This window comes from Chiloscyllium plagiosum, chromosome 9 (assembly GCF_004010195.1).
Source record: "Chiloscyllium plagiosum isolate BGI_BamShark_2017 chromosome 9, ASM401019v2, whole genome shotgun sequence".
NCBI classification, from domain to species: domain Eukaryota; kingdom Metazoa; phylum Chordata; class Chondrichthyes; order Orectolobiformes; family Hemiscylliidae; genus Chiloscyllium; species Chiloscyllium plagiosum.
The window spans coordinates 95,581,929-95,598,601 of record NC_057718.1 but is presented as its reverse complement, the minus strand read 5'-3'; the positions used below and the strand labels follow the sequence as shown (position 1 = coordinate 95,598,601).

The 16,673-nt window shown below is 41.4% G+C and overlaps 1 protein-coding gene across 1 annotated transcript in view; it reads left to right on the top strand.

Annotated features, from left to right (window-relative positions):
* The window catches only part of fermt1 (FERM domain containing kindlin 1), a 94,038-nt gene that overhangs the window by 34,180 nt on the left and 43,185 nt on the right, over positions 1–16,673 (top strand). Inside the window, exon 4 of the mRNA XM_043696578.1 lies at positions 11,418–11,558. Coding sequence (XP_043552513.1) covers positions 11,418–11,558 — 141 coding nt within the window. The remainder of the gene's footprint in view (positions 1–11,417; positions 11,559–16,673) is intronic.

Sequence of the window (16,673 nt, the reverse complement as noted above, 5' to 3'; positions counted from 1 at the left end):
ACCTGAGACTATCGATGATACAAATATCTCAGCAAGAGGCCCAGCAATCACTTCTGTAGCTTCCCACAGAGGTCCTGGAGATTTATCCACCGTTATGCATTTCAAGACATCCAGCACTTCCTCCTCTGTAATATGGACATTTTTCAAGGTGTCACCATCTATTTCCCCATTCTAGATTTTATTGAATTCTTATTTCTCCTAGGATGGGCTTTGAACCTGTGAATGTGGGGAGTTCTGGATTGTTAGCCTGCTGACATTGCCACTAAACCACCACCTGCCACACGTTGTCAAACAACCAAAATATTAAATCAACATTTGAATCATTCATCTTGTTAACTCTGTATTTTCATGTCTGTACAACTATTGAATTGATAATGTACCTATGTACTGTGGGACTATCTTATAGAAGCATATAAAATTATGAAAGGAATAAATACGATAGAAGCAGGGAGGTTGTTTTCACCTGGGGGGAGGGGTGAAACTAGAACTGGGGGGCATAGCTTCAAACTAAAGGGGTGCAGACTTAGGACTGAGTTGAGGAGGACCCCTGCCCAGTGAAGCAGTTGAGATTACCTTGTTGAAAGTTTTTAAGTTAAAGCTAGATATTTCAATAATGAAGGAACTAAGGGTGATGGTGAGAGGGTGGGTAAGTGGAGCTGAGTCCATGAAAAGATCAGTCGTAACCTTAATAAATGGCGGAGCAGGCTCGAGGGGCCAAATGGCCTACTCCTGCTCCTATTTCTTATGTTCTTATATCTGTTTGAGATTTATTTTCTTTGGAAAAAGATATATGATTTAACTTTAGGGGTCTGGCAGCATAGTGGTTAGCACTGCTGCCTCCCGGTGCTAGGGACCTGGGTTCAATTCCAGCCCTTGGGTGACTTTCTGTGTGAAGCTTTCACATTCATCTTGGATTTTGGAATCCTAATAATGTCATAATCTGAAAGCCAATTTCAAAATGCTCCCTGGTTCACTTGATCCTTAAAGGTACATTGTACAGAAGAAAACACAGGCTTTTCCCAGCACTAGGTCACCACATAGTCAGCGAGCCTTCCTAAATGTCAATTCTGAAACCATTAACTGAGAGAAGAAATGAAAGATAGCTACTTAAATATGCTGCAGTCTGCAAACTCCAGGCAACAGGACATTTTTCTAGATAAAGTCATGTAGCACAGACCATTATTGACTGATAAAAATAATTATAGTTACAGAGCTGAAATAGCAAGTAACAAGTAATAATCTGAACCTAAAATCAGAATTAGCTTAGAAAAAAAGTAACAGTATGGCAATTTGCCTTGTGTCCTTTGGCTAGCCTTCCAATTATGGTTCAGATAATTTGCAGCCACCTCTATCATCATTGCTTGGTGACATCTAAAATATCCTTATTTATCAACTAAAGAATGTAAAATGGAATTGATTGTATCACTTAGTAATTGCCATCTGTGGATGTCTTATGAGGAAATGCTGGACAGGCTAAGCTAGGTCCATTGGAATTTAGAGTAAGACGGGACTTGAGTGAAGCAGATAAAATCCTGAGGCATCTTGACAAGGTGGATGAGTTGATATTTCTTCTTATGGGAGAATCTAGAATCAGGAAGTCTCTGTTTTAAAGATCATAAGTCATGTTTTTTTTAAATCCAAGATGAGGCATCTGTTTTTCTCAGAGCCTGAGAGTCTTTGGAACTCTTCCTCAAAATGTGATAGAAGCAGAGTTCTTGAATATTGTTCATTCAGAGGGCGGTAGTTAGTATTAAAGAGGTGACAGGTTATGATAGAGGTGAAATGTTATCAGGGTAGGCGGGATTGTAGGATTTGGAGTTACAATGAGATCAACCATGATCTTGCAGGATGGTGGAACAGGCAAATGGGGCTAAATGGCCTGTTCCTCCATGTATGTTAGGGAGGATTAAAGTCAACAAAATGAAAAATGAAGCACTCTATTTCATACTGAATTAATTTTAATTGTTATCCTGTTAAACATATTTTGGTTTTCGAATCTTTTTCTCCCTCTGCTTTGTGCAATATCTAAAGGGGTGGAGCAAATTATCTGCTACTGAAACCCAACTGTTTTGTTGTTGCTTAGCTAAATTCTGAGAAGTGTACTAACCTGGGTCAGTTCTTTAGTTGAGCATCCCTTCACTCATATCAGGAGGCACCTAGCTTTCATCTGACATATTCCCTGATCAAATGATGAGATAGGCAACTCTACATGTGAGGAGCTTGCAAGCATGAATTCTTGTTCAACTGTTTTGGTTTGTGAGTTGTAATCTCAGAACTGATTCTAGCATGTAAGCTGGTATCTTTTATTGCACACTGCTGTTCAGTCGCAATGTTATTACGTGATCACATTTTTCCTGTAGAGTATCTTGCAGTTTCATACATTCGCTTTTACCAGTTATGAATTTACTTAAAATTGCAGTCACATTCCTGTTGATAATGCTCATCAGCACAAAGACATGTAATGACCTGTCCTGTAGCTAGAATCAGGCAGCTTTGTTGGATAAAATGAACAGTTTGGTATTCCATCATTAAATTGTGCAGTCAAATATGATTTAATGCATATTCAGTGACTCTTTCAATATTTCATATGATATTTACAGAATTGTTAATAGTATTTAAAAAGAAATTATGAGCTGTTGTAAATTATCCTAGCTTGGCGGCTAATTTTGTTGATAAGTCTGAAATTAATATGTTTGACTGTTTTAAAGCAAAGTGACACTTCCCCCATGCCAATTTCTCCCAAATTATTTGATTTGATTTTGATTTTATTGTCACTTGTACTCAAGTATAGGAGTGCAGTGAAAAGTGCATTATGTCACCACACAAGGTGCCATCTTAGATACAAGTACCTAGGTACAGAATCTTAACAAGGTAGAAAGAAAGAATGGTTAAAAGTTAAACATTGCAGTAATCATGGTAGAGTGTAAAAGTTACACATTTGCAGACCTTGGATTTAAGTAGGACATAAAGAAATAAAGTTTGTGAGAAGATTTGTAGCTCGGGTGCTCGTTGCTGTGGTTCTGTTCGCCGAGCTGGAAGTTTTTGTTGCAAACGTTTCGTCCCCTGTCTAGGTGACATCCTCAGTGCTTGGGAGCCTCCTGTGAAGCGCTTCTGTAGTGTTTCCTCCGGCATTTATAGTGGCCTGTCCCTGCCGTACTTTGGGAAAATGGGAGGTATGTTCGATAATAACAGAATTGAGCGTAGGAGACAAATACCCAAGGTAGATTCAGCACCTGAGGAGAGACATCGAAGCAGAATTTGGTCATTTAACCCATCGAGTCTGCTCTACCATTCACCCATGGCTGACATATTTCTCATCTCCATTCTCCTGCTTTCACCCCATAATCTTTGATCCCTTACTAATCAAGAAGCTCTGTCTTAAATACACTCAATGACTTGGCCTCCACAACCTTCTGTGGCAATGAGTTCCACAGATTCACCACCCTCTGGCTGAAGACATTCCTCCCCATCTCAGTTCAAAAGGGTTGTCCCTTCACCCTTGAGGCTGAACCCTCAGGTTCTAGTCTCTGCTACTATTGGAAACAGCTTCTCCACATCCACTCTATCCAGACCTCTCAGTATTCTGTTAAGTTTCAATCAGATCCTCCATTATTCTTCAAAACTCCAAGTACAGACCCAGAGTCCTCAACCACTCCTTATAAGAAAAACCACCAGCATTTGCTTCCTTCGATGCGGGTCCAAAATTGGTCATAATATTCCAAATACAGTCTAACAGAGCCTTCTATAGCTTTAGCAGTACCTTCTTAGTGTTGAGACGAATGCTAAAATTACATTTGCCTTCCTAACTGCCAACTGAACCTGCATGTTAACCTTAAGAGAATCCTTAAGGACTCCCAAGTCCCTTTATGCTTCAGATGTCCAAAGTCTTTCCCGATTATAAAATAATCTACACCTCTATGATTCCTGCCAAAGTGCATAACCTCACATTGTATTCCATCTGCCACTCCTTTGCCCACTCTCCTCCCTGTCCAAGTCCTTCTGCAGCCTCACCTCCTCAACATTACCTGGGCCTCCACCTGTCTTTGTGTCATCTGCAAACTTCAGTTCCTTCTTCCAGATTGCTAATGTATGACCTGAATACTTGCAGTCTCAACAGTGATCTCTGTAGAAATCCACTAGCTGTTGGCTGCCATGCCCCTTTAACGCCACACTCTGCCTTCTCCAGGTCAGCAAATCCTCTATCCATGACAGTATCTTGACCCTTAATACCACAGGCTTTTATCTTACTTAGCAGTCTTCTGTGCAGTGCCTTGTCAAAGGTTTTCTGGAGATCCAAACATAACTTGTCCACTGACTCTTTGTCTAACTTTCTCATTACGACCTCAACGAATTCTAACAGATTTGTCAGCCCTCCCCTTGATGAAGTCATGCTAACACAGCCCTATTTTACCATGTGCTCACAAGTACTCCACAATCTCATCCTTAATAACAGATTCCAAATCTTACCAATGATGAGGGTCAGGCCAACCTGAGTCCTCTAGGACTCTTCCTAACTCTAGTGATTCCTGAAAGATCACCACCAATACTTCTGTATTTTCCTCTGCTATCTCCTTTCGAACTATCACCTTGGGGTGGCATGGCGGCTCAGTGGTTAGCACTGCTGCCTCACAGCACCAGGAACCTGGGTTAAATTCTACCCTCAGGCGACTGTCTGTGTGGAGTTTGCACATTCTCCCAGTGTCTGTGTGGGTTTCCTCCGGGTGCTCCGGTTTCCTCCCACTATCCACAGATGTGCAGGTTAGGTGGATTGTCATGGGAAATTACCCATAGTGTTCAGGGATATGCAAGCTAGGTGGATTGACTTTGCGAAATGTTGAGTTATGGGGGAATAGGGTTAGGGAGTGGTCTGGGTGGGATTCTCTTCAGAAGTTCAGAGTGGACTGCATGGGCCAAATGTGCTGCTTCCACACAGTAAGGATTCTATGATTTGAAACTCTGGGGTGCAGACCATCTGGTCTGGGTGATTTATCCAACTTCAGACCTTGAAGCCTCCCAGCACCTTCTCCTTACTGATGGTCACTACACTCACCTCTGCCCTCTGTACTGGTATGTTGCTGGTGTCTTCCACTGTGAAAACTATGCAAAGTGCATATTCAGTTCCTGCGCTATTTATTTATTCCCCATCACCACTACTCGAGCACCATTTTCCAGTGTTTCAAAATCCACTCTTTTCTGTTGTTGTGGTTCTGTTCGCCGAGCTGTAAGTTTTTGTTGCAAACGTTTCGTCCCCTGTCTTAGGTGACATCCTCAGTGCTTGGGAGCCTCCTGTGTAGCGCTTCTGTGGTGTTTCCTCCGGCATTTATAGTGGCCTGTCCCTGCCGCTTCCGGTTGTCAGTTTCAGCTGTCCGTTGTAGTGGCCGGTATGTTGGGTCCAGGTTGATGTGTTTGTTGATGGAGTTTGTGATGAGTGCCATGCTTCTAGGAATTCCCTGGGAACAGCCCGGGAATTCCTAGAAGCATGGCACTCATCCACACACTCCATCAACAAACACATCGACCCCTGGACCCAATATACCGGCCACTACAGCGGACAGCTGAAACTGACAACCGGAAGCGGCAGGGACAGGCCACTATAAATGCCGGAGGAAACACCACAGAAGCGCTTCACAGGAGGCTCCCAAGCACTGAGGATGTCATCTAGACAGGGGACGAAATGTTTGCAACAAAAACTTCCAGCTCAGCGAACAGAACCACAATAAAGAAATAAAGCTGAAAGTTCATACATTATAGTCTTAAGAGCTTATGTCAAAAGGATCCAAAAACTCTGCTGGGTGTTATTTCAAATTCACTTCTATTGGCGACTTGCTTAAGTCTTTGCTGCTCCTATACTATTTGTTCATGTATGTGTACACTAATTCCTATTAATCATTTATTTTGATCCTTACTGTGTGTTTTCACGGCCTTGTGATGGTGTAATCTGCATAGAACTTGAAATACTGAAAAGTGATGTTACTGCTGTAGAAAGCACTTTCGTTTATATGACCCTTTTTTTATTGATGGCAGAGTTTGAAAGAATTATTTTTATTCTACAAATTAATGAGTGGGTGGGGAAACGGGCTTCTATTGAATGGTTAATGCTGCCTGTCTCTCTCTCGGAAGGTGGTTTGAATCAGACATGGATAGATATTCATACAGATGCCTGCAAGATTCTTTGTGAGTTTTCTGGCATTGATATTATTCTCTCCTGTTTCAGCTCTTTCACTGGCTGTCCCTGTAGTTAGATGTCTTTGCAACAACCAAATGCTGGCAACAATGTCACAGACAACGACAATACAGGAAACCTTGGCTGGAGAGTAGAGCAAAGTACTCCAAAACGATCGAGACGATGGAAATGTTGCTTTAAGATTCTTATTACGTGGTCCTAATTGTAGTACGGTTGCAGTCTGTTTCCCCAATCCTTCTAGATCCAGATTTTCATAACAGAAAGATCCTGAAGGTTATGAAGAAATGGAGAATGCAAGATGGTAGTAAAATTGTGCACAAATCCAAGATGTGTCACATTGAATTAATGATGTTGGCTACATATTGTCTCATTATCACCAACAAAATCTTCACCGATCTCTCTGAAACAAGCATGAGTGTTGTCTGCCAAACTTAGGGACATTTCTTGTCCTCTGGTAACTTAGCAGGCCAGTCCTGGAGCTACAGGTCTTTGAGCAGAGTTAATGGGAAGACTATCCATATTCCCATATGTCGGCAGCTACCTTTTCTCTGAAGGCAACCATCAAAGAGGAGATACAGCATAGACATCCAAAAATCAGACAACTGGGTTTTTGACACCACAAAGTTTCATAAGCGGATAAAGGAATATGAGCAACAAGGAGGTAAATTAGAAAACAGATCTTCAAAGTTTATAATCTATGGATTATTAGTTGAGCCGTCATCAAATTAGCATGGGTAGATAAGATTAGAGGGATGAATGTGTTGCACAAAGGATGTAATGGGAGAAATGGGTTTTCATTTTTGGGGCTGAGGAAGGGTCAAACCTGAAACGTTAACTCTGATTTCTCTCCACAGATGCTGTCAGACCTGCTGAGTTTTCCCAGTGATTTCTGCTTTTGTGTTTGATTTTTAAGGGACTGGGAAAGTGGGTGTTCTGCTGTTGGGATCAACCTCCACCTGAATTATGCTAAGAACATGTTCCGGTGAGAGATATAACTATGGTGGTAGGGAGTGCTTTAAACTAAAGAGTAGAGGTGAGGAATTGAGTTGGGATGATTTGATGAACTAAAAGGCCAAGAGAACAAGGGTGCGATAGGGAAATGGTGGTCACAGTGTGCACACCTAATTGGGCAGTAATAGTTAGGTTATAGATTACAAAAATACTGTACTAAAGACTCTATACTTGAATACATGTAGCATTCATAAAATAACATGAGTTGAAAAGAGAAATAGAGAGAAATACATTTGATCTGATGGTGATTAAAAGGACAGCCAGGAGATGACAATGCCTGGGACCTGAATATTCAAGGGTCCATTATATTTAGAAAGGGTTGGAAGTTAATAAATGGTGAAAGGGTAGCTCATTCAATTACGGACAATGTCAGTACAATGGAGGAAGATTACTTTAATTCTGGTGATTGGGAAATAGAATTAGTTTAGGTAGAGATGAGAAATAGTAAAGGTAAGTTGAACTAAATTTAACTTAGGATATCTGGTTGCCGTGGATGAGTTGGACTGAAGGGTCCGCTTCTGTTTTGTGCAACTCTATGACTCTAAGTCACTTGTACAATGGTTTATAGGCCTCCTAAAAGCAGCTGTGAGAGATACAAGAAGAAATAGTGGGAGTCTCCGAGATAAGTGTAGTTATCATTGCAAGTGATTTTAATCCGTATGAATCAGACTGCCCAGGTTTGCCAAATGATGAATTCGTAGTGTCTTCAGGACAGTTTCTTAAGCTGCAAGTTTTAAAGCCAGTCAGAGAGCAGACGAGACTCGGTTTAGTGTTGTGCAGTGAGTCAGGATTAGTTACTGACTTCATAATAAAGGTGTGCTTAGGTAACAGTGATCATATAATGATTGAATTTTGCTTTCAGTTTGAGGGAGAAAAGAGTGGATTTTAAACTTAAATATGAGCAATCATGAAGATAGAGTAGACTAAAGTGAACTGCAAAACATAGCTAAGTGATAAGTCAGCAGAGGTATACTAACAGGTGATATTTCAGAATATCTCAGAAAAGATGCATTCCAGTATGCAAGAAATACTCTGAAGGAAGAATGCACCATGCATGACTGACTAAGGAAGTTAAAGATAGTATAAGACTTAATGAAAAAGTACAAAATTTCACAAAATTGAGTGGCACGCCAGATTGAATAGAATATAATGAACAGCAAAGAATGACTGAGATGAATAAAGAAGGGGAAATTAGAGTAAAAGAGAACGCAATTAGGAAATATAATCATAATTTGCTTGCAGTAAAGATTGAAGGGGAGAAATCTGGGAATATCTGTTCTATGAACATCCTGCCCCAAATGGGATGATTACCCAGTGCATAAATAGTTGAGGTTTGAGGAGCTGTGGATATGCGTCTCAAGCTTTATTAAACCTGAAGGGTGATCAGCAGTGGGTTCCGTGCAGCCGAGTGCTACGAGTCACCAACTGCTGCTCGTCATTTTGGACCTTTAGGAGGCAGATTAATAACTGTAAAATGAGCATTCTGTGACCCAAAACATTGTAAATGTGTTGACATGACTATGCAACCATTTCTTGTGAAGCAAATTGAACACACAAACATGTGAAATAGGAGAAGAACTTGACCATTTAGCCACTCCAACCCGCTCCACCATTCATCAAGATCATGGCTGATCTGTTTGAGTTTCAAATTCCATATTCCCTGTTAACCCTTGATTCCCTGATCAACAGGATTCTATCCACCTCTGACTAACAAATACTCACTGACCCATCTGCTACCACCCTTCTGTGGTAGAGAATTTCCAAGACATGGAGCCTCCTGAGAGAGAGAAAATCCTGTGGGGTTAAGTATTTCATCTCCTTAATGTTCCTGTAATGAGTTTTGAGTACACTTAACAGTGACATTCTCATGGTGATTTATTTGTTTCGTGTTCGATTTTTATCTTGCATGCTGTTCACATTCACCTCCAAAATGCAACATCAAATTCAGATAAACTCTCTTACATGCCTACTTTCTCTCCCACTGTCAAAAATTCCAATTGAGAACTAGCACAGCTTCAATAAATCTGTTGCATGTTGGATATCAACTGCACATTCTTGGTAAATGTGCCAACAGACACTGCTCAGCTATTAACCTCAGCTGGATAATGAAGTCTTTGGGTAACTAGACCACATCGATGAATATGTAGATGGGGAGTTTCCGTGAGGGTTCTCCAAGTTGATCCCATACCTTCAGAAGATGATTGATGGAAACTCCAAACAGACGTGTTCATCAGATACTAGCCAGAGGTACAAAGCCAGCAGCCTGGCCTGAAAACATGGGCAATGGCATTCCTTCTGTGGAGAACTTTACTAAAACGTTGGCAGGTGCACAAAGAAACTTGAGCTTTGCATTTTTACCAACTAAATGTGTTTCACCGGCTTGATTATTTGTCCTTTGCTATGAATTGCGAGAAGAAAATTGTCCCTCTCTGCAGAAATTTGAATAACATTCGTAGTGTGCAACTATGTGGTTGTTTCATGTTATTGCACAGCACAATTTGCGATGGTTTAATATTCTGTTTTTGTTTAAGCAGGTATTATCGGTGCTGCATAACTACATGCGGAATACATAGGGTTTATAATATGAAAATAGATCCATACTGGTGTTAATGCATCACACAAACCTCCTTCACACTTTTACATCTAACCTATTGATTCATATATCTATTTCTTTCTCCCTCGTGTGCTTATCTACTTTTTTGTCGAGTGATAGCATGGAAATAGACCCTTTTGTCCAACCAGTCCATGCTGACCATGTTCCCAAACTAAACTAGTCCCACCTGCCTCAGCTCAGCCCATATTCCTCCGAACATTTCTTATTCATGTACTTATCCAAATGTCCAGCATTTCCTCTGGAAGTTCATTCCACACACGAACCACTCTGTGAAAAAAGTTACGCTTAGACTCCATTTAAAATTTTTCTCTTCTTACCTGAAAAATATGTCCCCCAACAATCTTGAAATCCCCACCCTAGGGAAGAAGACACCTGCCATTCACCTTATGTATACTTCTGATGATTTTGTAAACCTCGATAAGTTCATCCCTCAACCTCCTGTGCTCCAATGAAAAAAGATCCAGCCTCTCCTTATAACTCAAACACTGCATTCCTGGCAACATCCTAGAAACTCTCTTTTGAACCCTCTCCAGCCTAATAATATCCTTCCTATAACAAGGCAATCAGAACTGAACACAGTACTCCACTCAATTGTATATTTTCAAAACGCTGGCCCCCAGGAGAGGATTTACGTACAGTCAGTTCTACTTTCATTAGCCTGAATTAGCTGTAACGCGACTGAGTGAATAGGGAACACTGTTTCTAAAGTGTGAACTTTTAAAGTGTGTGTTGGCTATAACGTGATTAGATCGCCAACCCTTTTAAGTGTTATTTGTATTGCACAATTTTTGTATAGCGTGGAATCGCACAGGAATGCAACTGTCACCTTCTGGAAGAACTGACTGTACTTGATCATTGAAAACAAACATCTTGTTTTGACATAAGTTATCAAAGTTGTGTTCAAATTTACTTTTACTCATTGACTTTGGAAATTTACTACTGAAGAAGTATGAGAACCATACCTGTCCCCAGAGTTCAACTTGCCACCCTAGAATATCAGAGGTAGGCTGACACAGATATTGAGGTTGAGAGTGTGTTGCTGGAAAAGCATAGCAGGTCAGGCAGCATTCGAAGAGCAGGAAAATCGATGTTTTGGGGCGGAGCCCTTCATCAGGAAGTCTAAAATATAGATGTCCTTCTAAAATATAGCCCTACCGAATGAGGGGCTCTGGCCCGAAACATCGATTTTCCTGCTCCTCGGATGCTGCCTGACCTGCTGTGCTTTTCCAGCAACACACTCTCAACTCTGATCTCCAGCATCTGCAGGCTTCACTGTCTCCTGACACAGATATTAGCCAAGGTGTCAGCTGAGGTGAGCAGAGTGCAGGAAGGAAGGGGAGACATTACTGAGAGGGGTTCTGGCAGTTGCCTGTGAATTTTGAGCGGGGCTGGGGGAGTAGCCTTCCAAATCCCTGAGAGTACTGAGCAAACTTGACAAGATTTTGCAGAGGGAAACCTCAAACAGTTGGTAGACCTCCTGTTTCTATGAAATACGTCTGGAGACGATGCTTCGTGTTCAAGTTTTAGAAAATGCGTTGTGTTGATATTTTATAGGAGCTAGCTTTAACTGTCTACACTAAGGTTAATTGTACTTCCAAATGTTTTTAGATATTCGTAGGCCGGAGGAACTTTCCCTGTTGAAACCACGAGGGAACGTTTCAAAAAAGAGGAAAGAGAAGAACAGTAAGCATGCTGTTGATGAAGACATTTTAGACTTGGACCAGGGGCCAGTTTCTCCAGGATCAGTAGGTAATACTTTTGTAAGCGAAGCTAAACCGTCTAAAATGTTGTAAACAATTTGGTTTATTTTCCAAAGATGTGTATGCGCTGGAGTGCCTTCTTTTATATTGAAATTGTACTCTCAATGTTTGTGCGTCTTCTTTTCACAATACACCTCTCAAAACATGCACTGAACTTTTTAAGTTTCCCTTTGTGCAACCTCTTTCTGATTTTAAAAGTACTGCAGAACTAGAATTAGAGACATACACTGTAAATATTGTCAGGAATAATATTTATTTCTTTATTTATGCAGTTGCCATGTTTGCAAATGATATCTGCAAAGAGCATTTCTAACTTGCCAAATAAATAAAAGACATGGATCTCAAATCAATTTTAAACTAAAATAGCACTTCTGCTTGACCAGTGTATATATAACATGTTTTACAACTAAGAAAATCATCTCTTTTTTTTACCCCCAACTCACCTTGGTCAGTCACAAATATATTTTTATTTCATTGCAGCATGGAGCTGTTATACTTCATTAAAATGTAATTTTAATTAAACGGAGATGAAGGAGTCAATTGGCAGGGTCATCAGTGGGCGGCACGGTGGCTCAGTGGTTAGCACTGCTGCCTCACAGCGCCAGGGACCCGGGTTCAATTCCCGCCTCGGGCAACTGTCTGTGTGGAGTTTGCACATTCTCCCCGCGTCTGTGTGGGTTCCTCTGGGTGCTCCCGTTTCCTCCCACAGGCACAAACATGTGCGGTTAGGTGAATAGGCCATGCTAAATTGCCCGTAGTATTAGGTGCATTAGTCAGGGGTGAATGTAGGGGAATGAGTCTGGGTGGGTGGCTCTTTGGAGGGTCGGTGTGGACTTGTTGGGCTAAAGGGCCTGTTCCACACTAGGGAATCTGATCTAATTTTGGATGAAAGAAAGAGGAACTTTATCACCTCTAACACAAAGGGAAAAATAATAAAACTGCAACACCACACAAACACTGGCAATAATTTTAAAAGTGTGTGTGTGCCTGATACAGACAAGGGGAATAAATGGTGCACAGTTAAGAGGTCTTAGAGTCCTTGAGGTGTCAGTTTGTCAACCCTGTGACCACAGTAGTTTAATAGTTGACTCAGCAGTTCTGAAACATATCGTTAAATCCTTGGGTGAATGGTTGTTTTTCCAATGTGCTTTTTCACCGTGTGCTGTACTCCAAGATGATGAGAGGAAGAAGCAGGGAGAGAGAGGATTCCAGCTCTTGTTGTCACAAATTAAACTTTATTCTCTCTCTTCTGCTCAAAACCATCAGTTGGTATGTAGCTCAATGGTCCATTCGAGTTGGCAAACTGGTGGGTGAGCATTCCACCTCCTAATTATATACATGTGAATCAAGATTTAAATTCCTTGGTTTGATTGTAATTAGATAAAATGATAATTTCAGCACAGGCCGTTTGTTCCACAGGGCTGTGCTGGAGTTTGCCTTGATCAGTGGTCAGGTCTGTATTTCCTCCTCTTTAAAAACCATGAAAGACCTTGGGTATAACTATGAGATGCTGGACATTAAAATTTGATAGTCAGTGTATACTATTATCACAGAACTTCATGCATCTGTAAACTGAAGCCATCTCTTAGTGACCAATGATATAAAGATGTACACCATTTCATTTTGCCTCTCCATAAAGGAATATTAGGAGAATTGGGATCAAACAGTTTGGATTGTGAGTGAGAAGTTTGATTATTTCTCTTTTTTTGCTCAAGATTAATATTGTTTTTGCAAAGATACTTCTGCAGTTTTCTTTTTTTCTCCTTTCACTGTTTTGAAACCTCTGTGCGCTGTAGACATTCCCACTTCAATTAAATCTATTCCTGACCATGCCATGATAGAAAGAGATCAAGAGACAGGGTTACATTACTCGGTGTCCAGTATTCTGTTTCCAGGAGATGAATATATGGCTCTGTAAGATGTCTTTCAGATTTTGTGGTGGTTTGATGATGAGAATTGTCAGCACCTCTGTCATTAGGAGAAAGTGAGGACTGCAGAAGATGGAGAATCAGAGTCAAAATGTGTGGAGCTGGAAAAGCACAGCAAGTCAAGCAGCATCCGAGGCACTGGAGAGTTGACATTTTGAGCATAACGGCTCACACCCGAAATGTCAATTCTCCTGCTTCTCAGATGCCGCCCTTTCTGACCTGCTGCCATTAATCCATTAAAACCGATTGCAACTTATGGAGCCTGTGTATCCAGAATAATACAGAAACCAGAACATTGCTGAGCATGATTCTGCACTTTACCAGAGAATATGCTGTTGAAATCTGCACAGAGTGTGAGCCAACAAAAGTTCCACTTAAATGCTATTAATCTTGCTGTTAAAAAAAACTTCAAGAAGTTCCAGCTGATTGAATTTATAATGATGAATGTACAAAGTTTTCGCGTTCTAATTACTGTTGCACACTTCCACTAGCCCCGAAACCTAATTTTATATTAGAGTCCTTTCCTATTTCTCTTATATGATAAAAGATATTCCACATATTTTCATTTAAGTGTTTTTTTTTGATAGTTTAGCTTCTGTCTTAGCTGAATCATCATTTATTTTGCTCTCTGAATGTGTTAAGTGCATTTTGTGACAAGATGAGCCTTTAAGAGTGGCGTTGTAATGCAGAGGTGGCTGCTCCATGGAAAGCAGAGTAAATAGTTTTTTTTAAAATTAGATAAAAGAAGCATGAGTGGGTAGAGTCAAGCTCAAATAGACCGAGGGTTTTAATTTTGTTTTCAATTGTTGAAGTTGGGAGTTTTGAAGTTGAAGCTGCTAGATGCAGCACACTCTCTGCTGCTGCAAAAGCTGGAGTTTTGATAGAGTCAAATTTATGCCAACTCTTTTTTTTTGTATTTTAACTGTGGTGTAAGAATGTGGAGATAGAAATAAGAGTTAACGTTTGAATCTGATATGACGCCTCTTCAGTCTTATCATATGCAGGCAGGGAGTTATGGATTGATAGGCAGAGATATGGGAAGCAAGAAATTTGTCTCATGAACTTTAGAGAAGGAATTTTGGGAAGTTAAAGATGGAGTGGTAGTTTGTACGAGGGAAAGAGGGAATGAGGGTGGGCTACTTTGGGACTGTCAAGGTTGAATGGAGGGGAAGGGAGGCCTGAATCTCATGAAGGAGAAAGTGGGGAACACCTATTACATCCCCTCTTCACTGTTTGATCTCCTCAGACTGAGAGATTCAGCCAAGGTGTAATACTAACTTTCTCAGATGGCCGATGGCTGGGCACTTGCTCCTGATCTGAAGAGGAAGGAAACACAGGAGGACAGGTCATGGACCCTTCCCTCCTCACCTCCATGGTTACACCTTATCTGAGTCTATTTGGAGACTCGCAAATGAGAAGGCAATTTTGAGAGCAGAACATGACATAATGGTTTCTCTTTTTTTCTCTCTTTGGTGGGACCTGGAACACTAGTGCTACAGAGAGTAGCATGGGGACTGTCACATTTAATAGCAGTGGCTATCTGTCAGTTTAGAAACTTGGTAATGTGGTAGGTCATGTGTTTATGCCCAGCCCATACATGCATAATGGATAGATATACAGCCAGTGATAATGTAACCTGAAAAAAGCAGCCTGCAGAAATTTGGCAATCACTATGAGGTGGATTTTCCCCTCTCCTGAATAGGATCTATTTAGAACAGAATCTCTACAGTGTGGAAGAGCATCCCACCCAGACCCACCCTACTCCTGTAACCCTGCATTTCCCCCATCACTACCTCCCCTAGCCTGCACACTATGGGTAATTTCCCAAGACCAATCCACCTAACCTGCACATCTTTGGACTGTGTGAAGAAACCGAAGCACCTGGAGAAAACTCATGCAGGCACGAGAATGTGGAAACTCTAGACAGACGTTTGCCCAAGGCTGGAATCGAACCTGTGTCCCTGACACTGAGACAACAGTGCTAACCACTGAGCCACTGGCAGCCCACACTGAGCAATGGTGCTGGCAGTTTAATCTAGAATCAAGGCAAGGTTGGTGCTGGAAGCCTGGAAATTATGATGGCAACAAGCATGATCAGCAGCTGATTGCACTGAAGTATTCCCACAGACTCAAGACACTGAATGAGTTATGGACCAGTTCCTTCAAAACATATCAAGGATGTAACCTAGACCCTGGAGAAAGTGAAGTCGCGTGGGGTCCAGGATGTACTAGCTAGATGGATAGAGAACTAGCTGGGCAGAAGGAGACAAGAGTGTAGTAGTGGAAGGGAGCTTCTCAAAATGGAGAACTGTGACCAGTGATGTTCTACAGGGATCTGTGTTGGGACCACTGTTATTTGTGATATACAGGTACATAAATTATCTGAAGGAAGTTTAGGTGGTCTGATTAGCAAGTTTGCGGATGACACTAAGATTGGTGGAGTAGCAGATAGGGAAGGGGACTGTCAAGGGGAATGCAGCAGAATATAGACAGATTGGAGAATTGGGCAGAGAAATGGCAGATGGAGTTCAATCCAAGCAAATGTGAGGTGTTGCATTTTGGAAGATCCACTTCGAGAGCCAACTATACAGTAAACAGAAAAGCCTTGGGGAAAATTGATGTACAGAGAGATCTGAGTGTTCAGGTCCATTGTTCCCTGAGGAGGGCAATGCAGGTCAAGAAGGCATACAGCATACTTTCCTTCATTAGACAGCAGGTCATGTTACAGTTGTATGGAACTTTGGTTCAGCCACGTTTGGAATACTGCGTACAGTTCTGGTTGCCACATTACCAAAAGGATGTGAATGCTTTGGAGGTTCACCAGGATGTTGTCTGGTATGGAGGGCGCTAGCTATGAAGAGAGCTTGAGTAGATTAGGATTATTTTCATGAGAAAGATGGAGGTTGAGGGGCACCCTGATTGAAGTCGAAAAAATCATGAGATGTCTAGACAGGGTGGATAGCAAGAAGCTTTTTTCCCCCAGAGTGGGGGATTCAATTACTAGGGATCATGAGTTCAAGATGAGAGGGGAAAAGTTTAAGGGAGAAAGAGTCATAGAGATGTACAGCATGGAAATAGACCCTTCGGTCCAACCCGTCCATGCCAACCAGATATCCCAACCCAATCTAGTCCCACCTGCCAGCACCCGGCCCATATCCCTCCAAACCCTTCCTATT